The sequence below is a fragment of the Alligator mississippiensis genome, chromosome 1 (genome assembly GCF_030867095.1).
Source record: "Alligator mississippiensis isolate rAllMis1 chromosome 1, rAllMis1, whole genome shotgun sequence".
NCBI classification, from domain to species: Eukaryota; Metazoa; Chordata; order Crocodylia; family Alligatoridae; genus Alligator; species Alligator mississippiensis.
Window position 1 is genome coordinate 37,621,276 of NC_081824.1, and position 27,504 is coordinate 37,648,779.

General features: G+C 40.2%; 1 protein-coding gene across 3 annotated transcripts in view; it reads left to right on the forward strand.

Annotated features, from left to right (window-relative positions):
* MYT1L (myelin transcription factor 1 like) overlaps positions 1 to 27,504 on the forward strand; it is a 463,312-nt gene that overhangs the window by 398,261 nt on the left and 37,547 nt on the right. For all 3 annotated transcript variants that reach the window (XM_059729960.1, XM_019492688.2, XM_019492692.2), the window contains 2 exons: positions 19,684 to 19,746; positions 27,052 to 27,135. In XM_059729960.1, the coding sequence (XP_059585943.1) occupies positions 19,684 to 19,746; positions 27,052 to 27,135 (147 nt within the window). The remainder of the gene's footprint in view (positions 1 to 19,683; positions 19,747 to 27,051; positions 27,136 to 27,504) is intronic.

Here is a 27,504-nt window from a genome sequence, read left to right on the forward strand (position 1 = left end):
TCATTTTTTGATGTTCACTGGGCATGTCTACACATGTGCTTTAATACACAGCAGCTTATTTTACTGCTCATTAAAGCGTCATGTCAAAAATCTTGCTAATCTGCTAATGCACAGTAAAAATAGGCTATTGCACATTAAGCATAACTAAAAAAGTGTGTGTTTTTGCTACTATGCAGTAGGGCAGCCTAATGTGCATTTATTTAGTACCTCACATTAGAGGGCACTTTTATGTGTGTTCCAGGGGTGGGGAGGTGCTCCGAGAGCTGCTCTAAATAAATCAATGCAACATCTCATGTATCAGCATTCCTGCTCTTAAAAATGGTGGTAGGGGTGTTTGAACTAAAGCTTGTTCGACGAGGTTTAGTTCAAGTGCCCCTGCCAACATTTTTAAGCACAGAGATACTGATACACAAGACATGGGAAGCTTCTAAAGTGCAGCAAATACCACACTCCAGCAGACTCGATTAAATGAGTCTGCTCCAACAAGCTGTATTTATAGCCCACTGGAGCAGCCGCCACACTCATATACAGGCACCCACAGGTACTAAATTTAATATGTATTAGGAAAAGTTCATTAATGAATGTGTAGATACACCCACTGACTATGCTTACTTTGCACTCAGCCTCAGTTTCTGTGTGCAAATTCATTCTTATTTATTTATTTTCAACAAATAAGTTGCAGAAATTTGCTTTGTATAGTCATTGATTTTTATTAAAGAGCCATGGTTTATCATCCTCATCACTTTTTTCCTCCAGTTCTATTCAACATTGTGTTGCTTTATTTTTTTACAAGTTTTATTCGGAGCGTCTCACTTCTGCAGTGTGATTGTAACTGATTGTGCCACACCCAAAGGCCTATGAATGCTCTTGTGAGGCGGTTATAATTTTGTCAACAAACTCCATAGGGGCAATTCAGCATACTAGAAGCCCCATGGCAACACCATTTAAATTTAAGATACGAGGGAATTTTTTATTTTTTTCTTAAATAACCCATTATGAAAATAAAATCCCTGAGACATTAATCATGTTATTATTTTACTAGTCAGTTTATTGTATACTTTTTCCATATTATGAATCCTTAGTGGGTGCATCTACACATGCCATTAAGGTGACAAGATAAACTCTGACACAGGTCACGCTGGAGTCAGCTGCTCACAGGTGCAGCGTTTATGCATGCGCCTAGGACCACAACGCTTTGAGCCAGGGCAGAGCAGCCCTGGACCCCAAGTGGCAGCATTAGGTGGCAGAGGAGCTGGCTGGAGCACAGGGGTGCTAAAATGTGGAGCTAGGCAGCAGGCAGCCCTCACACTTTAGCACCCTCATGTCCCAGCCAGCCCCTCTCACCATCTACGTGTGCAGAGTAGCAGTGAATTACTCTGCTGTAGGATAGTACTATCCCAGACAGTACTATCCTACAGCCAAGTCAATTAATTTGCTGTGCCCTAACACCAGCGCATATATAGACTATGGCACTTTACTGTGGAGCTAATTATTTAACTCAGCAGTAAAGTGCACATGTAGATGCACTTACTATTATATACTTTTTGTGCTAATAATATATAATTGCATCAGAAAAATTTTAGCAAGGAAGGTGGAACGCTTGTCTGCTCTGTAGAGGAGTTAGACATTTATGAATCTGGGTGGGAGACAGAAGCAATGTGGGATTGTAGGCTAACCAGGCTACTATCATTATTTGTTTGCATTACAGTACTACATAGGAGCCTTACCCATAGGCCAAGACTCTTGTGTTGCTGGCATACAACATGTGGCGAAGAAGAGGTCCTGACTTTCCAAAGTTTGCAGTCTCAGTACATTAGATCCAAGTGTATTGTGTGTGTGTGTAGGTATGAACATATGTATATATTACCTGCATGTATCTGCTGAAGTGACCAGTGATGATGGTCAAGAGCAGGGGTTGTCACCCTATAGCCTGCAGGACAGATACAGTCAAAGGACATGAGGGTTTGGTGATATTGGACAGTGGGGCTTTCCCTGTGAAGATCAAAGAGAAGCAATAAGCAGCAGGGGGGAAAGTGGCAGCAACAGATACTTTTCCCATGCTGGCACAGAGAAATATGGAAAGGGTGGGTGTTTTCCCCATGTCAGCGGCAGAGAAAAGTGGCAATGGCAGCTGGATCTTAGTGACTGGCCATCATGAGCCCACCTCTGACTTTCATAGATTCATAGATGTTAGGGTCGGAAGGGACCTCAATAGATCATCGAGTCCGACCCCCTGCATAAGCAGGAAAGAGTGCTGGGTCTGGATGATCCCAGCTAGATACTCATCTAACCTCCTCTTGAAGACCCCCAGGGTAGGAGAGAGCACCACCTCCCTTGGGAGCCCGTTCCAGACCTTGGCCACTCGAACTGTGAAGAAGTTCTTCCTAATGTCCAATCTAAATCTGCTCTCTGCTAGCTTGTGGCCATTGTTTCTTGTGACCCCCGGGGGCGCCTTGGTGAATAAATACTCACCAATTCCCTTCTGTGCCCCCGTGATGAACTTATAGGCAGCCACAAGGTCGCCTCTCAACCTTCTCTTGCAGAGGCTGAAAAGGTCCAGTTTCTCTAGTCTCTCCTCATAGGGCTTGGTCTGCAGGCCCTTGACCATACGAGTGGCCCTTCTCTCCAGGTTATCCGCATCCTTCTTGAAGTGTGGCGCCCAGAATTGCACGCAGTACTCCAACTGCGGTCTGACCAACGCCCTATAGAGGGGAAGTATCACCTCCCTGGACCTATTCATCATGCATCTGCTGATGCACGATAAAGTGCCATTGGCTTCTCTGATGGCTTCATCACACTGCCGGCTCATGTTCATCTTGGAGTCCACTAGGACTCCAAGATCCCTTTCCACCTCTGTGCCACCCAGCAGGTCATTCCCTAGGCTATAGGTGTGCTGGACATTTTTCCTCCCTAGGTGCAGCACTTTGCATTTCTCCTTGTTGAACTGCATCCTGTTGTTTTCTGCCCACTTGTCCAACCTATCCAGGTCTGCCTGCAGCTGTTCCCTGCCTTCCGGCGTGTCCACTTCTCCCCATAGCTTTGTGTCATCTGCAAACTTGGACAGAGTACATTTCACTCCCTCGTCCAAGTCACTGATGAAGACATTAAAGAGTATCGGTCCAAGGACCGAGCCCTGCGGGACCCCACTGCCCACACCCTTCCAGGTCAAGACCGACCCATCCACCACGACTCTCTGGGTGCGACCCTCTAGCCAATTCGCCACCCACCGGACTGTGTAGTCATCCACATCACAGCCTCTTAACTTATTCACCAGTATGGGGTGGGATACTGTATCGAAGGCCTTCCTGAAGTCTAAGTATACGACATCCACCCCTCCTCCTGTGTCCAGGCGTTTCGTAACCTGGTCATAGAAGGAGACTAGATTGGTCAGGCACGATCTCCCCTCAGCATAATTTGTCCTGCCGGGCTGTCTCAGATGTGAGCCTTGATAATTTTTTCAAAGACTTTACCAAGGATGGAGGTGAGACTGACTGGCCTATAGTTGCCCGGGTCCTCCTTCCTCCCCTTCTTGAAAATGGGGACCACGTTAGCCCTTTTCCAGTCCTCCGGGACTTGGCCCATGCGCCATGAGCGTTCGAATATTCCCGCCAGTGGCTCTGCAATGATGTCGGCCAGTGCCTTCAGCACCCTCGGATGGAGCTCATCCGGGCCTGCCGACTTAAAGGCATCCAGTTCTTCTTGTACTAAGTCAATCTAACCCACAGCCTTAAAAGATTGCTGACCGTTGATCAAGAGTACTGACATTTAAAAAGTCAGCTACAGTCTTTAGTTATTACCACGCTGAGATGAAGGAGGGGAGTTGACATCTCACTGATCTATTATTTCAGGTGTCTGCAGTCTCAGGAATTCTGTATGAGTTTACAAGCAGTTCAGAAATATTTTTTTCAGAAATAACCAATTTGATTCTAGAGAGCCCTTCTACTATAGGGGTGTGAAATAAGAAGATTTCCATTCTTTCCTATGCCCAATTTTTTGGATACAGAGTGAACTCGATTCTGCAGGGCAGGCTGTTTGGCAACATTCTGTAGCACTAATTCACACAGAAATCATTTTTAAAAGAGGATAAATACTTAGAAATCGCAAACCTCACTTTACCTGTCTCACTATCTTAAATTTCTCCTAATAAAACTGATACCACCTTAAAAAAAAAAAGTGGAGTGTCAAGGAAGTCCTATTGGCTGTTGAATTGAGGAAGTTGCAGATTTAAAAACCCCTGATTTTCCTATATTTATTTCAAAATCTAAATTTTAGTAGAAATCTGAACACTTTATCTTAAGCTGATATTAGATCTTGAGCATTAAAAACCTGCTCATTACTCTTTTTTTAATTAAGAATTGGAAATTGCATTCAAGCAACTAGATTACTCATTAGGATAAATAAACCTAAACCAAAATGTGGCACTTGAACTTCTGAGCATCCATAAATACACTGCCAGATCCAGATCAGTTTTCAATCTTAAATTAAAACTTCCTGATTTGTGGGCACAGAATTGTTCTATGATTTTTTTTTCTTTTTGTGAAAAAGTCATGAACAAATTATGAAAATAATTAAAAATGGAATGAAAATAATGTAATGAATGAAAATAAATGCAATAAATATTAAAATCAGTTATGGATTTCTCTTCTAGGCAAACTGCTAGGACTGTTGTCTTTTATTTTTTCTGGAAAAAAGATTATATCATGGGGCCAGATTCTGTTCCTTCAGCTCATATGAACTGAGTGTAGATATTCAAGAGCAGTATTTGCAGAGAGTAATCTTAACAAAAGCCATTTTACATGATTGTTTTTGGTCTACAAAGGAAAATAACATTGTTATAGCTAGGATCTGGGAGAAGCACTAGATGTTTTACAGAATAAAAGGACTTCTTTAATAAAACAGTATTATCTGTAGTTTTATAAAGCACTAACTATTATCTGTAGTTTAAGCAAATAATTTGTCTGACCTCTATTTAATGTGTCAAACCTTGTGCCCAACAAGTGAGTACAATTTACATATATAAAAGAGTTATAATTTTAGATCATCTTTCCTGAATAATTTCAATAGTGTTATTTTTTTTTAACTTTACTGAGCTAGATTCTTAGTCCATTTCACCAATTTTACAAAAAGTTAATTTTATTGACTTCAGTGGGATTGTTCCCAGTTTAGACCAGGAAATTAATAAGAGTATCAAGTCCATTACTGCAACTTCTGTTAAAATTCTGATAAATGTTAATGTACCACAAACTGATTTGTCTTAAATATCCATTTCTAACCATACCATTTGGAGTTATTTATAAAAAACCAATTGTATATTACCTTAAAGTTAAAAGCGTGTGTTTTATGATAGTGACAGTGTTATTACCATTGAAAAAAAACCTTTTTTTTTAAATCTATTCACATTAATGAAAATACTTGTCATATAGGAGTAAAGTGGATATTGTGAATAACTTATTTAGCCCTTTTTTTTTAATGGAAACAACTTATATTCACAAGTTTATTTTTTGTAATAATATAGAGGTCTGATATTTTATAATGATGCTTCTTTTGGGTTCATTTATGTCCTGGAGGCATAACCCACAGAAACGGACCATGTAAAGATGGATCATTTATACAAAGCAGTTGGAATTCAGTGTACTACTTCCTGCCTATACCTTCTCTTATAACCATGTACCATACAGACCTTGACCTTGACATTTTCTCTGACTATGAGTACATAAACTGGACTTCTGCTAGGGCTCCTCAGGGTGTATATGGTGAACAGAAGACTAATTTTTTTTCATAGATTTCATAGACATTAGGGCTGGAAGGGACCTCATAAGATCATCAGGTCCAGCCCCCTGCCCAAGGGACAGGAAGTCAGCTAGGGTCAAAGGATCCCAGCAAGATAAGCATCCAAATGTTTCTTTAAAGTGTCCAGAGCAGGTGCTTACACTACCTATGGGGGGTTGGACAGTAAAGAAGTTTTTCCTTATATCCAACCTAAAACAGTCTTGTAGGAGTTTGTGACCATTGGACCTTGTTGTCATCCCTTTGGGTGCTCTGGTGAACAGGTGTTCTCCCAGATCCTGATGCACACCCCTTATGTACTTATGTACTAATAAGGGGTCCTTTCCCCACCCAACACTGTATCATATGTAAAGCTTTCATACTTCATGTTAGTTGAAACAGAAAAAATATTTCTTTGAATTTAAGAACCATATTTTCAGCTGTGTTCATATCTTCCGATTAACCTGAATTCTTTTAAATTAGGAATATCTGAAATAGCTGAAACAGTGATTTCTAAACAAACACTCTCAGAATGTGAATTGGAATGGTAAGTAAAACAGAATATTAAGGTTAATATTAGCTGATCTGGAAAGAGAAAAACACCATGTACGCTAATGTAATCATTCACTTTGAATTCAGGCTAGTGAATAGTTATTTGAGAGCAATTTGTTACAATCATAGGAAACAGCAAATGATTTTTTAAAATAAAACACATTTTTTTTTAAATCAGAAAAACCACAGCTTTTGCAAACAATACATAAGGCAAAATTGTTACAGTCTCTTTGTCAGGTCTTCTTTTTCCTTCTGCAGTGACAGGTGGTCTGTGACATGAAGGTATGTTAGCATGTCAGTGTTTCCTCTTTTGTCTCCTTTCCCAACACAGTATAATTTCTAGAGTATGGAAAGATGTTTTCTATATCAGACATATGCTGTCTCACCGCCATTTATCCCTAGTTATAACCTTTGCCATTCCTACTACTCTACAAAGCTGTTTCTGAAAACTGTCCTTGCTCTTAGTAGAACATGGAATTAAAGCTTTTTGTCCCAGTTTACCTCAAGGAAAAGGCAGTCAGTGCTGGAAAACCAAGCAGTGAATTATACAGCAAAAACTAGCACTATACATTTTCAAAGTGCTATTCATACATATTCCTAGGAAGCTGACATTATTACCCAGACTTGGTAAATAAATGTGGGGGTTCCCATTATATTCACTGAGAATTTGTGGAGGCTCAGTACTTCTGTAAATGCTGAGGGCTTATTGAAGTCAAAGGGAGTTATGGGGTTCAACCTCTCTGAACATCAGTTTCTAAATGTCTCAATAATGTTTTGGAATATTTGGCCAAAAACAGGTCTCCTTTTGTTTTGCCATAGTTTTCACTAGAATAACCTGCCCTTCTCAATGTGATATAATTTATGCTGAACATGTTTATTAATTTAAAAAAAAATCAGGCTCAAGCTTTCATAAGCCTCTGTAACTTGGTAATATGTAGGAGGCCAGGAAAAAGGCCATTTGTTTTCATAAAATGAAAAGAAGCAGTTTTTCTCTCCCTTGCTACTGACTCTTCACCCCAGAAATAGAGAGCATCACTGCTGCTTCTGCTATCTGGGGAACCTTAAAAAGCTTTTCTCAAACCTCATCTTCCAGCTGCCAACCTGCACCTTTGACCACATGACAAATCCTTTCAATCAAAGGGACAAACATGAAGAAAAAGATCAAAATCCTATCCAATTTTGTAACCCTGTGGTACAGTGGCACCTTTCAAGGTTGCTGATCAGTGCAGGGAGGTTACTGTGCATATAGAACACAAAGCCCAGTAGTTATTTTAAGGTTTAGTTAGGCTAAGTATTTTTATTAATTAATAAATTAATATTTACTCTGAGTAAAGACTAACCAAACTAGTTGGTTTTCTCAGTTGCTTTACTAAAACATGGGCTAAAAGAAAAGGTATTAAGGCAGCAATTCAGCCTTAGTACATTTTCTATCATTGTGATTACATTTTTTTGATTATTTTTCATTTCACCTTCTGCTAGTAAAAAAACCTCTTAGTGTGACTAAGTGGCATTCACAATCCCATTCATTTATGGCTGTGGTTTCACTGGAGATAGAACACTTAAGTAAAGGTCAAACATACCCCAACTTGAGTCTTTGGCTCCATCTTGCAAATGCCATTAGAACATGCTGTTCTTAAGTGACAGCCAGGGTATGTTTTTGTAGCTATTTTCTCCTTACACTCCAGCTCTGTTTGATGCAGTTGGCACAGTTCCTTTGATTAATGTGTTTCATATAATTTTAAATAGTTAAGACATTTGCATATGGAGTGACCATTGTAAACAAAAGAGACAAATGCTAAATAGCTAATTTAAGCAAGTCCTATGTCTCCCATTCTTTGTTCCCCAGTTCTCTTCTCCAAAATATTTGATGGATTGGTCAAACCACCAATTAAATATAAGTTGTGATATTTTTTATCTCTGCCTTTAAACTGCTGCTAGGAGGAGTTTTGTCCTTCAGACTAGTGAGTCTTTCCTGGGACATGCTGATTGCTTTAAATTCCCTTGGATACAGTGTACTCAGCACCTCCTAGGAAGCTCTCAGCAAGCACATTCAGAGCCTCACTTCTATATTTGTTTCTGCAGGGAAGGGTTATACAGTACAAAGGAGCAAAAGAGCAGGGAACTGACAGTAAAGCAAATGGCAGCAGCACATTCAGAAATAGCAGTTCAAGAATTATGCTGCAGCTAGCCGGTAATTTCAAGATTGTGCAGGGCAAGGAGCAGGTTACAGGTCTTTCACATCAGTCTTTATTAATAAGCTCCCCACCCCAGCCCAAAACCTAGATTAGAATGGGATTTTTACATCGCTCAGTATTTGTCTGATTTTTCTTTCATTCAAATCAGTAGTAAAACTCCCATTGACATCAGTGGCAGCAAAGGCAGGCCAATGTTAAACACTCTTGAAAAATCTTACATTGTTGCATACACTAATGAAATCACAGACACTGCCTACTGTATCTGCTGCTACCGTTGTGGAATTGGTTCTCTCTGACCGACATTCACTTCCAGGAAATGAGATCTCTCAAGTGAGAGATCTCCCTGTGGTTCTTCTATTTGGATCAGTCCTGACATGGAATGGCTGATTGGCAGCAAAAGTCCATGAAAGTTTAGTGGTGTCTGTTTTAAGATGCTATGTATTCATTTAACTGTGAACATAGAATAAGCTAAACAGACCAAGACACACTTTTTGGGGGGAGAAGTGTGTGCACATATGCTGTTATTCAGGAAGTGCTTTTATGATTTAAAATCCCAGCCTCCTTGAATCCATAGTAACTTTCAAGTATGGACAACCCCATTTCCTTTACTGTAAATATTAAACATTAACCAGGCCCTTAGGATTTCAGAAATGAACTTTTGAGCTTGTGTGTATTGAGACTTATTCCTCTCCTAATGTCAGTGAATTGTCTCCGGTGGAGGAGATCTGCAACTGGCCAATGCTACTCCCAAAATAAGGAGTGTTGGCTATGGATGTTGTGGGCAGGAAATGAGCTGATTCACAACTTCTCTCAGGCATCTTCTATGAGTGGGGCACTCTGAAGGTCATGCTTTTTCACATTTGAAGCACGCCATGTCTTTGGCTACTAGCCTGTTAAGCAATACAACCTGGATATATCTGGATATACCTCAGTGGTAACAGTGAGCAGAGCACCAGGACACTTGATGCTAGTGTGGTAAAAAATCCGGGTTGCTGGCACAATGGGCAGCATGCCATGGTGGTGACTGAATGCCTAACTGAATGCCTGAATCAATATAATTAATTTAAAAACCACATAGGTATCTGTGTGTGCAAGTGCAGAGATACTGTAAAACGTAACCAGTTTATAAGAGAAAGGCTTGAATTTAATTTAATAATATATATCTCATTCTTTTTCACCGCCACAAACATAGAAGCTTAGTGAGAGTGTAATATTTATAGCTCTGGAGCTGAAGCACAGAGTATATGTGCAAAGAAAAGCCATATGATGAATTACATTTCACTCAAAGAGAAGAAAATGCAGGCAGCCCTCTCCAATTTTGAAGCATTCAGTTGTTGGGAATTTATGGAAGTAGAGACAGGGACAGAAAACGTCTCTAAACTGATCTCAGTCTTATAGTTAGACTACCTCCATAGCCCTGATGTGGCTTCCACTACACCTAGAGAGGCTGAAATAACTGTGTAGTGCTAGTAGCATAGCCTTCCACTGCACACTTACCTCCTTCTCTGACCTGCACGTATCTCTCCTGCTCTCCTTTTCAGGATTGTGTTTTTTTTCCCACTTTGGGCATGTCCTCCACAAATGGCTTGCCCATATCCAATGGAATTTTACTGGTTCCCATGTCAAGAGTCCTCAGCATCTAAGAGACAAAGACAGGATTTTTCCAACTGTTTGTTCACTCAGATTTCACCAGCAAAATACTTTTTGGGCAGCCTCTGCCTGTTAATCTCCCATGATTTTACGTAGCCTGCCTCTCATACTTTTCTCCAAGGTCTTTTTCCTTTATTTGTATTAAATTCAGATATACCAGAATATATTCTGCATCTGTGCCTTCATTGAGACTATTGCATGCCATAGGACTGTCATGTCCGTAGTGCTCAGTGAAGGAAGAAGTGCAGGGGCCCTTTCTCACAGGAGAAAACAAATATTTAAAACATTTCTTAAAGCTAATATATATGTTGAATGCTCTTCACTATTTTGGTTGGACCCTCTAAAAACTCAGCATGAAAATCTAGCATTAACTACTTTTTTATTTTAATCTTATGGTCCTGTGATATTAATTAGGATCTAATTAGTATCTGCTTATGAAAGTGTATTTGCAGATATTAGAATATGTAAGCAGGAGCTAGAGCTCCACTGAACTTTCCTTTATCTAGATACTCATACCACAGAGCATATGTTCAAATGAGCTTAGCACTGGCCTAACTCTACTCCCATTAAAGCAAAAAAGTCCCATTGTGGAAGTTTGATGGAGGCAGTACTGAGTGCTTTTCAAAATCGCACTCTGTGAATCTTGGTAGTCAAGAAAATTAATTACAATACAGGAACATCATAGTGATTCAACTTTTCCTGTTCTAATGCAGGGGTTGCTTTGCTTGTCCAAGTCACTTCAGCTAAGTGAGGTGGACCACCAATAGAGATGGCAGAAGATGAAATAACATAAGCTGGGAGAACGGGATGAGGGACAAGTACAATGAAAGAGGGGATGATGGAGAGAGAGAAAAATGAATGGTGAAAGCAGGAAGAGTTATATAGTGCATGGAGATAAGAGAGCCTGACGAGGCAAAAAGAAGGGACAGAATACAAATAAAAGCTATCAGATGAGGTAGGCAAGAATGACAGGAACAGTAGAAGAGAGATGAATGGAGAAGGGACAGCAAGTGAGCATGAGGCAAGGAGAAGGATCAGAGAGTAACACTGTGCTTATAGGAATAGCAGAGGAGAAAAATGAGCAAGGAGCTAAGCAGAGGCCCGGGAGAGAGAAACAGACAATGGGGACAAAGATGAGAGTCTAGGTATAGGAAAAAAGAGGAAAGAGATCAGAAGGAAAATGAAAGGAAAGAAACATCAGGTGAGGAAAAGAAGAGGGGAGGTGAAAAGGGTAAAATAAAAAGTAGAAGGAATGGCAGAGCAGAAACAGGAATGGGAGGGATAAAAGATGAGAAAATAAATCCATCCCTAACAGAACAGCTTCACAGATAAGGTGTGCTGCTTGTAGGAATCCAACTGAGAGAGTTTTACATGGGTTAAGAACTAAAGGCCTGACTCTTCAGGAATCAAGGAGTACCCGAAGCCCAAATTTAAGTGAACTATAGTAAGAAAACTGAAAATAAATTAAAATAAAAAATGTAAAAGGGAAGAGGAGAGGGCAAAATGCCTGTGTACCTACTGGAATTACAGCAGAGAGCAGTCCTTCTTCTTACATTTCTGTAGGGAAAAACCCAGAATTATCTTCTGTGTTACATACTTATATTTGCAACTGACAACCTACCAAGACACCTGCTCAAATACTAAGATTTAGTGTTATAGCTTTTCCTTTCAGGTTGTATTTCAGAAATAGTTCAGAAATGACTAAAAGTTGTTACCTCTGGTCATTGTTCAATGCTGTAAATAAAATGAATTTAGGTTTCAGTCTAGTTCTTCCTGAAGAGGCAATTTACATTATGACGACCACCACAATTGTTGTGAACACTGTTGTTGGCAAACTTAGTAAAAAGCAAAGGAAGGAATAGCACAGAAAATGACTGTATTCTCAACCCATAAATGCTCCCTCCGAGTCAGTGCAGAAGTGCATGGGAAGGGCAAAGGAGTGAATCTTATTCTGCTGCCATTTCTGTTTTGCCTGGTTTGGAAGTTAAATAGAAGACTACTATGTCAAGGGCTGTTAATATACTGATTTTGACAGGCACTAAAATTCATATAGACATCAAAACACAAAATCTGTACCTTACAGTAAATAGTATTGCTTTACAGGTCTTCCTTCTTTTTTCTTTCTCCCTCTCTTTCCTCCCTTTCCTTGCCAAAGTATCCCCTCTGCATTCCATTCAGTGAACTACAAAAGAAGTATCAGTAGGACTTGCAGGCTGCTTTAAATTCCTAACTTTGTTAATGAAGCAATTTATTATTTCAGAGGAAAATGGTTTTATGGTTGCAGTCTTCAGGTCTGTAAAGAAAATGGACTGGTTCTAATCCCGGCATTTCATCAGACTTTTTTGTGTGACCTGCCCATCATTTAATGTCTCTATGTCCCAGTTTCTCCCTCTACAAAATGCAAGTAATACTTCTTTTATCACAAAAGTGCTGTTACAGCAATGTTTGCAAAGCACTTTCACATCCTCAGATAAAAGATGGAAATGCAAAGTTTTATTGTATTTGCCTTGACGGCCCAACCTGTTCATTCCACTCTTGGTGACTGATCAAAATAAGGCAGTATCTCAGAACATGAGTACTTTGAGGACAAGTATGTCAGTCCCAAAAACTGAATAAAAAGTAATTTTTTTTCTAATTTTTGACTATTCTATATGTTTTAATAAAAGATCACCTCTCTTTTTTAGAAACTGTCATCATGATCAAAAAAACAAAAATAACTCCTATAAGAAAGGTACAATTTTCTTAGCCTTTGTAATGTAGTCTTAAAAAGTTCTGTACAATCAAAGGCTGTGTTACATATCGCACTTTGAGCTGCTCAGATGTTTGGAATAGTCACACATTAAGGCTAAATAAGACTAAAAACCTTCTCTGACTGTTCCCTACCTGCACAGCTGTGACTTGCCACCAGAGGGCTGGCGAGCAGGGACCTGACCGGGAGCTACAATTATGAGTTGTCACTACAGGACTGGTGTGCTAGGACAGGCTTCCTTCTATCCGTCCTGCAGGTGGAGAGGTGTGAGAGGGTTTAGGGTGGATGGGATGGGATGGGATCATGAAGCTGGAGGGTTAATGGGATAGAGTTGGGTAATGAAACAGGTGGTGGAAAGGAAATGGGGATGGGGTAACGGGTGGTTTGATGAAGGAAGTCAGTCAGTGAGGGATAAAATAAAAAGAAATAAAAACAAAAAGAATTTTAAAAGAAATCAAGAATAAGTAAATTAAAGGAGGTATCATGTTTTAATATGTTGGGATTTGGGTTTGAGGTATGGGGGATGCTGGTCATGCTTCTGGGGTGGCTGGGAGGTGGTAGCAGTGAGGTAAGGAGCTTTTGGGAAACTGGGAAGGAAGCCCCAGCTCATGAGGACCTGCTCCAGCCTCCTGTCCTGTACCTCTCTCACCCCACCTCCTCCAAAACCCCACTCCTGGACCCATATATGCCCTGTGACCTAGCTAGCTGGCATGTGCTTTGCAGGCTGTTTTCATGGGATTACTCCTGTGGGGTGGGAGGGTCACACCCCTGGGGGAAGGAATGGACGTTTGCTTGGTGCCAGAACTACCCCTGGGGCAGTAGAGCTCAAGGGGTAGAAAGTCTCTTTACATGGAACACAAGGGCTGGGGAGAGGACACTGCATCCTGGGATGCTGGAGAATTGCTACGTGGGCAGCTCATCTCTGCGGAGTGACCACAAATTGATAGAACACAAACTGAGTAACATGAATCAGAGACAACCTGCCCTGGAGTGGCGTAACATTAAGCTGCCTAGAAGTGTGTTTAAAATTAAAATTAGTTTCAGATGTTAATGTGTGGCTAATCTAGGAGTTAAGAGCTCCAGGAACTACCTAAAATTAATGTGCAACAAGGCCCCAGTTGACTTAGTCCCATTAAATTCAAAAGGGTCTTTCCATAATAGCTTTTATCTATATCTGGCCTAAAAATGTAACATGTATGTACAGGTTAGATATACTGGTATATTTCGAAACCCTATGTTGATTTGTTTATCTTTGTAGTAGCACTAAAGTTTGCAATGAGGTTTGGATCTGCCTTGTGGTGAGTGCTGTATAAACACAGAGACAGGTCCGGTTCTTAGCGTGGATGAGTTGGATACCGATGATGGATTATGAACTGTTTTATAGCTGTACACAGCTGTTGAAGTCCAGACTAGCCTGGCAATGATTAAAAAGAGGTTGCTATCTGAAGGCTTTTATATGGCCTTTGTGAAATTTCAGCTCCAGGGAAGTGAATTTCCTAAGACAAAAATGAACTGCAGCAGATGAGGACTTTGCCATAAACAGAATTGTCTATAATGTTAACTTTTTTCTTAACTGTTTATTTATTTGTGAAGTGTCCACAGAGTGCTACTAAGCCCCCAAAAGTTTACAGCCTAGACAATATACAAATCTGCCAACTCATGTGAAACTCAAGAATACTCTTTTTTTCCTAGTGAAAATAAGGTCTGATTCATAAAGGGAAAAATTATCAACCCTAGTTTGCGAAAAGTTGTAAGTATGTTCTTAACTCTAAGCACATGTAGTTCAGTTGATGCTAAATCTGGGCCTATCTGAGTAGTTTCATGATTATTGTTTGAGTGTTTTTTAATATATAAATGAATACAACTTTACAGATAAATGAGCTGACTAGAAGGGAGACATTCCCATTTTTCCTTGTGTCATCAGCCTTTACCATTTGTAGTAAACTCTCTAAGAGAAAACAATATTGTGAAGTGAGTACATTAGCAACATATTCTGTGATTTATTGTTGTTTCAGAGTTTGCGGGGAGGGGGAGGCCTTTCTTTTATGTACCTTCATCTTCAAAATAGGAGTCGTCCTAATTCATAAGACTTAATACAGGGCGGGAGCTGAGGGGGCGGGGAACTCTTTCTGGTCTGTCTTACTTTTGTGTAAGATCCTAAATAAATACCCACAAGTGAGGCTGTATATTAAAAAGAAAAAAATCTGCTAGACCTAGAGAAAAGCCTGGAAATGCATGTTCAAATTATTTTATTCTTTTTAGTCTGCTGAGTTGGCACTAGTCACTTTTTGTTTGTTTGTTTGTTTGTTGTTTGTTTGTTTTGCATGGTTCTTCTGAGTCCAAAACCAATACTGAATCCAGCTGTCACAGCTTGTTGTTTAGCTGCCTTCACTGCTGCTGGAACGTGCATGTGCTCTGGCAGCAGTTTTCTTTGGAACATCCAGTTAAATGAATGGGACATCAAGATGCTCTAGGTATGTTCAGCCCCACTGGACAAGCTCATTTGCTGGATGTATCCAGTATGCTATTTAGTAGTGAAGTGGTTAACAGGGATCATTGTTTGGCTTTAGAGTCCCTTAACCTCTTTGCTGTTGAGAATAATGAAAAAGCTCCTTTGCTAAAGTCATTTTGAAAGCTAAAAATCAGTTTCTGCCCCTGTCAAATTATATTCATTTTTTAACTACCCATGGCAAAGTGTATGTTCCTTTTTCCACTTGTTCTGAGTTTGATTTGTCAAAGGTTTATCACTAAAATTGCCTCTTGTATTTGCACGTGCAAACCCCTGTGCTCACAATTTTCAGCATTAATCTATGCATGTATAGCTGACCAGCTCAAACATTGATATGTTCTGATATCAGGGCTTGAAAATTGAATATGTAAGCATCTGCTTGTCCATATATTCTGAAAATCTGGGCTCATGACTTTGATGACACTGAGGATTTTTATCTAGCTATATAATCTATGTGGAATGCAAAATAATAATGCAACACATTGAGGCCAATATAAATTTATAACAAAACAAGTATCATAGCCCAGAAATTAGCACATGAAAGTCCTTTTTAAAAGCCTTGCCTGCATGAGAAAGTTGCCCTGCTTTAACAAAAGGTAGTTTATATTGTTTTAAATAGTGTGTACCCCGGTGTGGACTCCCTTATATCAGTTATGATTAGGACTGTTTTGTTTGGGAATAAATTGCAATTCTTCTGAAAAAAAAGCCACTCTTAAACTGAAATAAGAGTTTAGAGGTTAACAAAGAACTGATTCAAATTACCGTAGTAGGTAGGGAGGTAGGGTAGAGATGCCCTGTGGGAGGATAAGGGAAACTCCTTTCAGAGTTTCTGTGGAAGAGGCAGGAAATTATGACTTCCAAACTCTGCAAGTCTCTTTGTTTTAAAAGGAAAGGAACTATGTGTTACAAACAAGGTCTACTGGGGGAATTTGCTAAATCTTTTCTCTCTAGTGGTTACTCGGGGTACATGCAGATATTTGGGGAGCTTAGCAGGAGTTTAGGTTGAATTACAAATGGCCACTCTTAGGGACCTTACACTTAGATCCCTAGTTAGGTTGATCTAAGTTCAAACTGTACAGAAGTTCAAGAAGTTTAGACCAGTCTAAAAATGGCTGACCTAGTCTAAGTTAAGTGTACCTCCAAGGTAATCTAACAGCTTGGGTCCACTGAGACTGATCTAACTGAACTCTGAACTTCTACACAGTTCCCAGAGCGGCCCCAGGGCTGGAAAAGCCCAGCCACTGGCTCTAGCCCCGGGTCTGGGCTTTTCCTACCTGCTACCCTGGCACTGAGCTATATTTAACCCCATGGACCAGCCAGCCTCCCCAAGGCCTGCCAAACCCCCATCCCACAAGCTGTTCCCAGTGTTGGTTTTACTGGCATTCCCCAGTGCCGGGAGTTCAGGAAGTAAGTCAGGGTGGAGGGAGGCATTGGGCAGGATGGGGGTGGAGGGTTTGGTTCACTGGGGGAGTTGTTTATCTGGGGGTTGAGGGGAGTCAGGGGGTCTAAAAATAGCCCCTCCCCTTCCCCCCCAATCCCTTGCTAGTCCCCCTGATCCCACAAAACCCTTCTGCACCCCACTTACCCCTCTGTGGACCTTGCTTGACCCCCTGATCCCCCAAGCTCCCTTAGTGAACCATACTAGCATCCCCACTCCCCCACTTCCCCTCATGGACCCAGACTGTCTCCCTGATTATCCCACCATCCCTGCCTCAGACCCCATTCCCCACCCCCCCCAAACCCTCCAATACCCCTGTGGACCCTGCTTGCCCCCAATCCCCCTGATCCCCCTCCTGAGGACACCACTTGCCCCCTGATATTCCCTACAGACTCTACTTGCCCCCTGATCCCCTCCAATCCCCCCCCCTGCAGACCCCAGTGCTCCCCCAATTCTACCAGTCCCTCCCCCTAGAGCCTCCTTGCTTTCCCAGTTCCCCCATAGTCCCCTGCCAGCCCTCCCATCCTGATTTACCTTAGATTGGGTGGCCTTTTTTAATTTAATCTAACCTACCTCTAACCTCCCTGAATGTCTGTATACACTTAAAGGAAGGGTCCATTCAGAGCCAAAGTTCAGGGATGCTTTGCTTACTGATGGGGTAATAAAGGTCCTTTCCTCCATCTCCTCTGGTATGACATGATAAAGGCCTGATCCAGATCCCAATCAAGTAATTGACCTTAATGTAAATGGGAACTGACATTAGTAGTGTTCCAGATACCTAAGGAAAAAGAGAAAAAAAAAAGAGGACAGTATAAAATATTAATTTTAATGCTTAGGTCTTACTTAGCATTTTTCCATTTGCAGATGTCAAAGCACTTTTAAAATCTAAATATTTTAAATTGAAGCATTCAAAAAGCAGCATTTTAACCATGTATTAACTACTTGATTTTTAATTGATAATGTCCAATCTATAAGACAATTAAACTCCAAGGACATGTGTGTTAGTCATCTGTATCTGGTGCAGGGCAAAGTAAAATATGCAAACTGTGTATATAGTGAATGAAGAACTTATTCGCTGTGTATTTGAGACCAGATTATGCACTTATTTGTATCTGAACATTGCCCTGAACTTTCATGGAGATACCCAAGCTCGGCCTCACCCAGAATTTAGGTGAGGTGGTAAATAAACTTGAATATTGTATCTGAATAGCATTATCTTCATTATTATTTGGTTATTATTTGTATCACAATAATGTCTCCAGCCATTATCTGCTGGGCGATGTAACACACCAATCTGAAAGAGTTATATAGAGGAAGAGGTATAAGAAAGAAGGGAAAGGGAATACTCCGTTCAAGTGTGACATTGGGGCATACAAATTAAATGACTTGCCTAATGTGTCAGGAATTTTGTGGCTGAACAAGATATTAAACTTACCTAGGTATACATGGGAAAATATCAAGAAAATAGTGATACACTGGTGTATGTATGGTGTCCCTCACCTGATCTCACCACCAGGTAAAACAGCACATCTGAATTACAGTTAACAGAGACTCTGGTTGAATTTTTGTCCCTCGGGTTACACTAATTGAGTTTGAGGCTTGGACCCTGTGAAGCTCCACAAGAGTAGAAGGTTATAACGAGCTGAACAAAATCTTAACGTTCAGCCTTCAAGGGTAAAAGAGTACCCTTCAAGGGTATGAGAGCTCCTAATTACTTGGACCCCTGATTTTCCAAAGATCTCCTCAGAAACAGTTGTGAAGCAAGAGTTCACTTACGTAAGGCCTGCATTAAGCAAAAGCTTAACTGGGGAGATCAGTAACTTATGTTAAATCGGGTATTCACACAAGCTTCAGGAGCTCGAGTATTACACCCCACCTGTCCTCCAGAAAGCTCACGTAAGCATATTTTAACTAGGAAATGTGTAGGGTTTGTCTGATTTGTACATGACGTACATAAAGTAGTTTCACCTCTCTTCCTTTTTTTGTTCCTTTTGACTGGATGAAGGAACTAAGACACCTTAGCTTTTTTGAGGCCTACTTCAGAAGTTCAAATACCTGCTGCTTGTTTTCATTAACATTTTAATTTATTCTTGATCATTCACACCTGTCTCCTCTATGTAGAAAATAAAGTACCGTGGGTTGTTTTTTTTTCCTAATTAACTATGACTATTCACAATTCTGCCGCACATAATTAAAGCAACAGCTCCTTTGTCCAGTTTGCTGTTTCTCAGTGGTTGGATTTGCATCCACATTACTTTTAGGCTGAAGTTTTGCCACAAGAGGGCAGTCTTTATTTTTTCTCTGCATGTTTCCTACCTTGCCTCTCAGAGGCTTTTTTCCTCTAGTACAAAGAGGTCAAGTGGTATCTGAGTGGTGCTGCCTACCTGATAGTGTTGTGTGTGGCAGGCTTAGAGCAGCAGAGGCAGCTGGAGACAGGATGCCTAAGATGTAATACTGTCATTATCTCAGTCTCTAAACGTTCAACAGAGGGTGTATGGGTTTGGACACTGAACATATCCAGCGCCTGTGATGAGGTGGCTTCAGGCTGCTGCTGCTCAGCCTTGGAAAAGCCCTCACACACCTACTGCTACCAGAGGGGAGAGGACCCGGAAAGCTTCTGCTTTCTGCTTCTGAAAATAGCAGGCATTTCTGGCCTCTGGTTTGGGATTAAGACGAAACCAGAGTCGTATCTGGGGTTTCCCAGGTTGGCATCTGTAGAAACAGCATCCAAATCAGTGACGTTTTCTGATGGACACTGAAGTCTTTGGTTGTTTCTTTGAAATAAATTACCCTATTTATATACACACATATATATTTATTTTAGGTGTCCCACCCCCGGTTGTGATGGCTCTGGACACATTACTGGAAATTATGCTTCACATCGAAGGTATGTAAAGAAATTCTTTCGGGTTGTTCAATATAAAAATATCAAGCGGTGTCTATCATGTAGAAAAGGGGAAACCGCTCTTCTTTTCGCTGAAGAGGGTAGGACAAGAAGCAGTGGGGCTGAACTGTGGCAAAGCAAATTTAAAATAAATCTGGGAAAATAAAATGTCCTTCCTGTCCATACAGTAGGACAGTGAAACAAGCTGCCTAGGGAGGTTGGGGAAGCTCCTTTACTGGAGGTTTGCAAGAGGCTGGATAAGCTTTTGTCTAGAATAGAGTAGGAACTGCTCCATCTTGCATGTGTGGTGCGCACTGAGGCAGGATCAGGTATACTCCGACCATCCTAGATAGAGACTTATCTAGTCTTTTCTTAAAGAGAATGAGAATTAAAGAAGATGCCCCAACTTGCTCCCCAACCAGTCAGCTGGATTTTACTAATGTCTATCCTAAATCTCATTTTCTCCAAATTAAGCTTATTTCTTTCCGTCCTGTCCCCAGTTCAAATGAACAGCAATTGATCATCATCTTTATGATTTTTACATATCAGATGACTGCTAGCATGGCCCCACTCAGTCTTCTCTTTTCCAGACAAAAAAAATCCCTAATTCCTTCAGCCTTTCCTCATCGATCATATTTTCTAAATCACTTTGTCATTCTTGTTGCTGGTAGACTCTCACCAATTTGTCTATATCTTTCTTTAAAATGCAGTGCCCAGCACAGTACTCCAGCTGACTTCTCACCATGTCTTTCAGACACCACTCCTGTTACTATATATAACAATGAGGCTCATTTTGTTTTGCAGCAGCATCACATGTAGACTTAAAGATGTTTCATGCAAAATGGGGAAAGGACCTGGGAGAGAAGGGAAAATCTTAATTTGTCCAATTAAACTATTGGTATTTACATCAGGTAGTAAGAAAAGCTGCAATGGTTGAGGTATAAGTGGTAACCATAGTATCTTCTAATTCACATAAGAGGAGCTATGAGGGTACTACAATAACCATGGTAAATGCTGAGTAGTTTACCCCCTGCATCTACATAAAAAGTATAAGGGAAAACAACTGCTTTATACTGAAATGATTCCACTGTTTAAAAGGAGTAGTAGAATGCAAGCTCTCTTAAGTAACACAAGCTTCCTGCTCTCATTAGAGTTGGTCTTGATTGTCTTCTCTGTTACAAAGACTTATCAGTGGGAACTCAGCTGCAGGCAGTAGATACAACAGTGTAAGACTGGTATAAGACAGAAAATTAAAACATAAATAAAGAACCAACATTAAGGAATCTGCCGCACCTTGGAGCCCAGTATAAATGACAAATAAGTTTTCCTTTAAAGCCTAATTAAATTTGAAACTAAGAATTACCTTGAAAAAGACATGGTGTAAAAATGTTAATATCACCTAAGTGATCTAGGTTTTTTTGCATTTTCATGAGTGATTTAGAGCCAGATTTTTAAAGGTATGTAGGTGCCTGAAGATGCTTAAGTCAGGCCAGATTTAAAAGCTTAAGTGTTTCCAAAATCCTTACCTCTATACTTAGACACATTTACAATACCTAGACTTCTAGATCACTTAGGAGTCTAGATCTTATCAACAGCCAATAAAAAAATAAAGGTGTTTTGCTAAAGCAATGCCCAAATTTGTTGCATCTGCTACTTCAGTTCCAAGCAGAAACATAGATTCAAAACATGGTACAAATGAGACCTAAGGTCTTATGGCCAGTCTTAAAAGTAATCTAAGCAGTCTGAGAGAACCCAAGGAATTCATAATCTTGAAAGAAACTAAGGAACTAGGGAAAGATTTTGGGCAAACGAAATGCACCTAAACCTACAAGTGAGATGAAGGACATCCCTGCCCTCATCTGTGACATATTTCAATCCTGAAAATAGAGAAAATGATCTTTGAGGACATTTTCCAGAGCTATTTGTGGCCACTGGGTTTCCAAAAAGACATACTCCATCTCCTATTACCCTGCCACCCTGGACAGTGGTGAGTTAGCGCATAGCTCCACCGTGTGATGTGCAGAAAATGTATAATTACCTTGGGCAGGTCTACACATACGTATCAAAGTGACACAATAAACTCTGGTGCTTATCATGCCAGAGATTTTTGCTCCCAGGTGCTGCATTTACACATGAGCCCAGGACCACAGCACATTAAGTTGGGTCAGAGCATGGGGCTCAGGGAGGGATCAGCCTGCCAGCCCAGGGCTGCTCTGACCCATCTCAACCTGCTGCAGAAGAGCTGGAATAAAAAACTCTGCAGCAGGACAGTACTTGTATTTACAGGTACTACCCTGCTACCGAGTTCATTAGCTTACTCCAGCCTAATAGCTGTGCACATGTAGTCACCGAGACATTTAATGAAGAGCTAATTAGTCTACTCTACAGTAAACATCTCATGTAGACATGCCCCCTGTTTATGAGTTTATGAAATTTGTGTGTCACACAGGACTCAGTGCAGACAGAGCCAAGAGTTAAAATATCAGATAGGTGGACCAGTCCTCTCCTACCTCACTGGCATGTAGGGGAGGGTACAGGCTGTTCAGCTCACTCAGATAAGGCAGACTGTTTCCCAGTGTGCATCAAACAATCCTACCAGCTAATGTAGAAAAAAAAGGCTGAGGCCACAGCCCAACTTTTTTTAAATTTTCTTTCACATAAGGCACCCAGATTCTTGGGTTTGTCCTGAGGTCAACATGTTTTTAAAAGGGTTTTGCTCTTGTGTTCTGGGTTTATATCCATCCCATGTCTCTGCTCCTGTAGGCAGTCCCTGCTCTGTGAAGAATTAGGGATCAGTTGATTGATAAATGGGCTGTCCAGGACAAATGCATCAGATTTTCAGTATTTCAACTGCCCTTAGCTGATTCTTCCCTCCCACACTCATTTTAGTGCATTTATGCCTCTATTTTGTTCTCCTGGTGCTTCCAGCAGGAACACTAATTTGAATCTCTCTTTTAAACAGACACCACTGGTGTTAATCATCTATACTATACAAACAGGCATTAATAATATAAAACATCTGCTCCTCGGGGATTTGACCATTGTCTGGGGATAATCTCACACTTTATGGTACATCTGTGGTGGGGCAATCCAGAGTTTTAGAATACAACTGGAAATGCTCATGTTCCTTATTGTGTCTCAGCAGTTACTCCAGTGCTTTCTAGCATTAATATGGAGTTTTACGTGGTAATCCAATGCATTATAGCTACTCAGATTGATCCAATTTTTTGTGTATTTGACCAATCATGTTTTCCTAATTTAGATTAGGGAGACTGGTTTAGACCATGGTTTCATTTGTTTTGTTGCATGCCCTGCATATGCCAGGAAGTAAAATAGGTGTTTGTATATGTGTGGGTGTGTGTATGTAAATACATCTTTTATTTGTCTGGGTCACTGGGGTTTAGTGACTGCAAGGCTCAATGACTCTGATTTCACCTCCCCTAGAAAGCCATGTTTTCAGCACCAAAAAGAAGCACTGGAAAGAGTTCTGCCTACTGAATCCCCAAGCCTACTGATTTTCCCTAGAGATATCAAGTCTATGTGCTGAGTTGTTCCAACAATTACTTAGCCTGTGAGATCTGGCAGGATGGCTACTAAAATATATACAATTGCATAGTCAGTGTATATTGATGAAAGGAATAATGAACTGATAACCTAAACCTTTAAGAATTGTTATGTGTAGTAGACTTCCCATCTGTCTAGTATTTTTACATCCGTCCCTGAAAATATATATTATTTTAATCCTTTTAAATCTGGGTTAAAGTAACATTTTTCTTTAAACTTGATAAAACTTTTAAAAACTCTTCCAAATATCTGAATGATGTACAGCTGTCTAACTCTCTGTTAAAATGTCTGGGCATGATTCGTATTTAAAATGCCTGCTGAATATTAAGCCCATGAATACATGAACCAAAATTTAGCCCTGGTATAATCATGTGCAATTCCATTTAAGTTAATGAGGCAATTCAAGAAGTTGAAGTTATACTTGCATAGTTCAGGGCTGAACGTTGCCTGTCATCCTCTGTCTTAAATTATAAGGAATTAGTCTGTCATAAAAAAATGAAATAAATATGTTTACTCTGTAATAGCTGTTAGTTACAATAGAGTAAAACGCTAAAACAAAGGCTCATATTTGACAAGTGTTTTCTTAAGGAACGTGCTGTTTAAAAAAAAACAACATACCTCCAGAATTGTGTGTTTGAAATGTACTAAGGAACCTGAAAGGTCTTGCATTTGCTAATAAATCATGATTCAAATTTTCAAAATCCTATTATAGTAAGATAATGCACAAACATACCAATAAGTGTGTGATAATTAAATTGATTGCTTATGAAGAAAGAGGTAAATCATTCATTGAGGCATCTTTTCTTTAGTCTGATATTGTGATGAAGACTATATGTAAATATCACTAGGCACGTCTACACATGCCCCTATGGTACTGTCGTTACTGAACTTTCATTTAGTACTTCCTTTTGTACGGTGGTGGCACACGGTTATTTCTAGCTGCTACATTGCTGTAGCATTGTGCTATATTCAGGGAGTACTTTGCTACGGCACCATATCTGCAGCATCACAGTTTGTGCCCGTCGATGCTATGTCATAGCATCACATGTAGATGCACCCAGGGCTGCCCAGTAACAACAATTATTACTTCACTAGGATGTGGCCTCACCAGTGCAGAATAGAGAGGAATAATCGCCTCCCTCGATCTGCTGGCAATGCTCCTACTAATGCAGCCCAGTGTGCTATTAGCCTTCTTGGCAACAAGGGCACACTTGACTCATATTCAGCTTCTGAATATGAGTGTAACCCTCAGCTGGTCCCAACCCTGTAGTGGTGCATGGGATTCTTCTGTCCTAAGTGCAGGACTTTGCACTGGTCTTTGTTGAACCTCATGAGATTTTTTTGGCCCAATCCTCTAATTTGTTTAGGCCACTCTGAATCCTACCTGAGTCCTACCCTCCAGCATATCTACTAGTCCTCCCAGCTTGGTGCCACTCGCAAATTTACTGAGGATGCAATCCATCACATCTTCCAGATTGTTAATGACCGTATTGAACAAATCTGGCCCCAGGACCAACATGTTTAGCACCAGGTACTTCAGAGGAGTGAAGTACTTCAGAGGAAGGTATAAGGATCCTAGAAGATTGGTTTGGGATGATGTACAACTACTAGTTCTCTTTCTATGAAGAATTAGACATTTGCTTAACCCTGGAAGCATGAGACTTGTATATCCCTTCCTTACAAGTTTTGTTAGCACCAATTCTACCTTTGAATATTCTTGATATCATCATAAATATTTAATACCTCCTGGAATCTTGTTAAGATCATGGCCTCAGTGATGGGCAATGAGTTATACAGCTTAATCTACATTTTGTAGAAAAGTATTTGCCTTTATTGGTTTTAAAATTTTCACCTTTTAATGCAATTGTTCCTGTTGTTGTTCATGTGGACAAACCTTTCTTAATCATCTCCCTTCTAAGGTAAATATTCCAAATCTTTTCAGTTTTTGCTCATTTTTTCAGGTCTCTGTTCATTCTTACCTTGCTTCTTTTATAATCCCCTTGTTCTGCAATATGCTTTTTTGCAACTGGGTGATGAGTACTGCAAACAGTATTGTCAATGAGATGGATAAAGTCATTATTGTGTTCTTATGCTTTGTTACAGTTCCATTCCTTATATAATCTAATGTCCTTTTAGCTGTCTTTGACCACAGTTGTATACTGAATAGAGGTCTTCACTGAGCTATCAATCATGAGGGCTAGGTCCTTTTCTTGAGCTGATGCAGTTAAATTGAAACCATGTAAAGTGTAAACTATTTTTTCCCTCTAATATAATTTACCTAGTATTTATCTATTCAGAATTTCATTTGCAGTTGTGTTGCTCTTTGCCCTAGCTTGTTTAGGTCTCAAATTCCTCACAGTCCTCTCAGGTCTTAACAGACTCATATAACATTTCTATTATCTGCAGATTTTGCTGTCTTATCACTTGCCTCCGTTTGTAAGAATTTTATAATTATAATTATTATATAAAAAACACATGGTCTAGGATGGAACCTTGAGGAATCCCACTCTTAACTTTTCACTCTGATGGAAATAGACCATTTAATACTCCTCTTGGCTTTGTGTCTCAGTTTTCACTTGTAGCAATATTTGTCTCTCGTCATAACTTTCAAAGGTCTTTAGATGCTTGTCTGTCTCTTCAGTTAATATCTCCTTTCATATCCGTATACTTAAGTTGAAAAACATTTAAATTTAAGATTAAACATCAGTTTTGGATGTACAAAGTTGTGTTCCCAATGTACATAAAAATAATTTTCAACTCTTTGAATAGTTATTTTGGTGTTCCCAGACTTTTTCAGCATAGCTGCAAGTAAAATCTATTCATTTTCACATTACCTATACTTTATATGGAAAAAATAACTTATGCAGTCTGCGGTCAGAGAAATCCTTTGCATCTGGTACAGTGCTGAGCACATTTTAGTGTCTAATAAATGCTAGTTTTACCAGCTAACTAGCGATGTCTATATTAGATTTTCACCTTTCCTTTGTGAACTTGGAATACTTCCCGAAGTGCCAGTCCCATCTTTTCCCCTTACCTGGTCTGCTTCTCAGCTTTCTGCTCCCTGCCCTACATTCTCAGCCCAAGCTGCTGCTCCACTTTGTTCCATACTCTGTACTGTCTGCCTGATCTGATGCTCTGCTTTCTGCTCTCTGCCATACCTATCATTGTACTTCCTGCCCCCTCCCCAGGCTGCTGCATGCCACACACAGAGGTTGCCCGTGCTACCTGTGGCACCCATAGCACAGGTTGGCCACCCCTGCACTAAAAGATTTCGAATGACAGTGATTTCAGTTAGCCCTCCTCAATAGATCCAAAGATCCTTCCTGTTTTTTTTCATTTTATTTTCCTTCTTTCACAACCAGAACAAATGTACTATCTTTCTGGTCATAAAACTGTGGATCCTACTATTTTTGGAGTCTTCTATTGCTATGTCAGCTGGATGGATCATCAGACACAGACTGTAATACCTACTTTATCTGTCTCCTCAAGGTCTTTCTGTGTGTAGCCTGCACAGTACTCCAAGTCCCAGCCTGCTATCACAAAGATAGATACTTGGATTCCCCTTGTGGTTATGTATTGCCAGCTATCTCTACTCTTTAAATTACCTGAGCTAATACTATTGAAAACAAAAAAGCAGAGTCTAGCTACTAGTATTTCATGTGGAAAGAATACACCTTTATAGATCCCCTTGTTAAAATTATAAAAAAATAAGGAATTATGCTGTAAAATATTATCTTCATTCAGTCTTTCAGGTTGTCCACGAGCAAAGAAAAGTGGAATCAGGATAGCACAAAGCAAGGAAGACAAAGAAGATCAAGAGCCAATTAGGTAAGTACAAATTTAGTCCAAATGGCCTTTATGTGTTTTATGAGATCAGGTACATCTACTTTTTTTACCTTGAACTTTGTTGTGTTTGTCACAGTAATTCAAGAAGAAAGGTATGCTGAAGCACATGACCTATGCTTAGCTGTTTTCAATCATGGTACACTAGTATATGATTCTCCACTATAAATCAGAATAAGAGAGGTGTCATGACATGACCAGAGCACATGGCGCAGCTGCTACTTGCAGCAATGACTTCCAGTTGGTGCTACGCCAATTGTGTGTTTGCATGGTTGCAGTAGCAGCCATATTTTTCTGCCCCATACCCACTCCCTCCTACACACACAAATCGGAGCCTGGGGCAGCTGCCTTGGT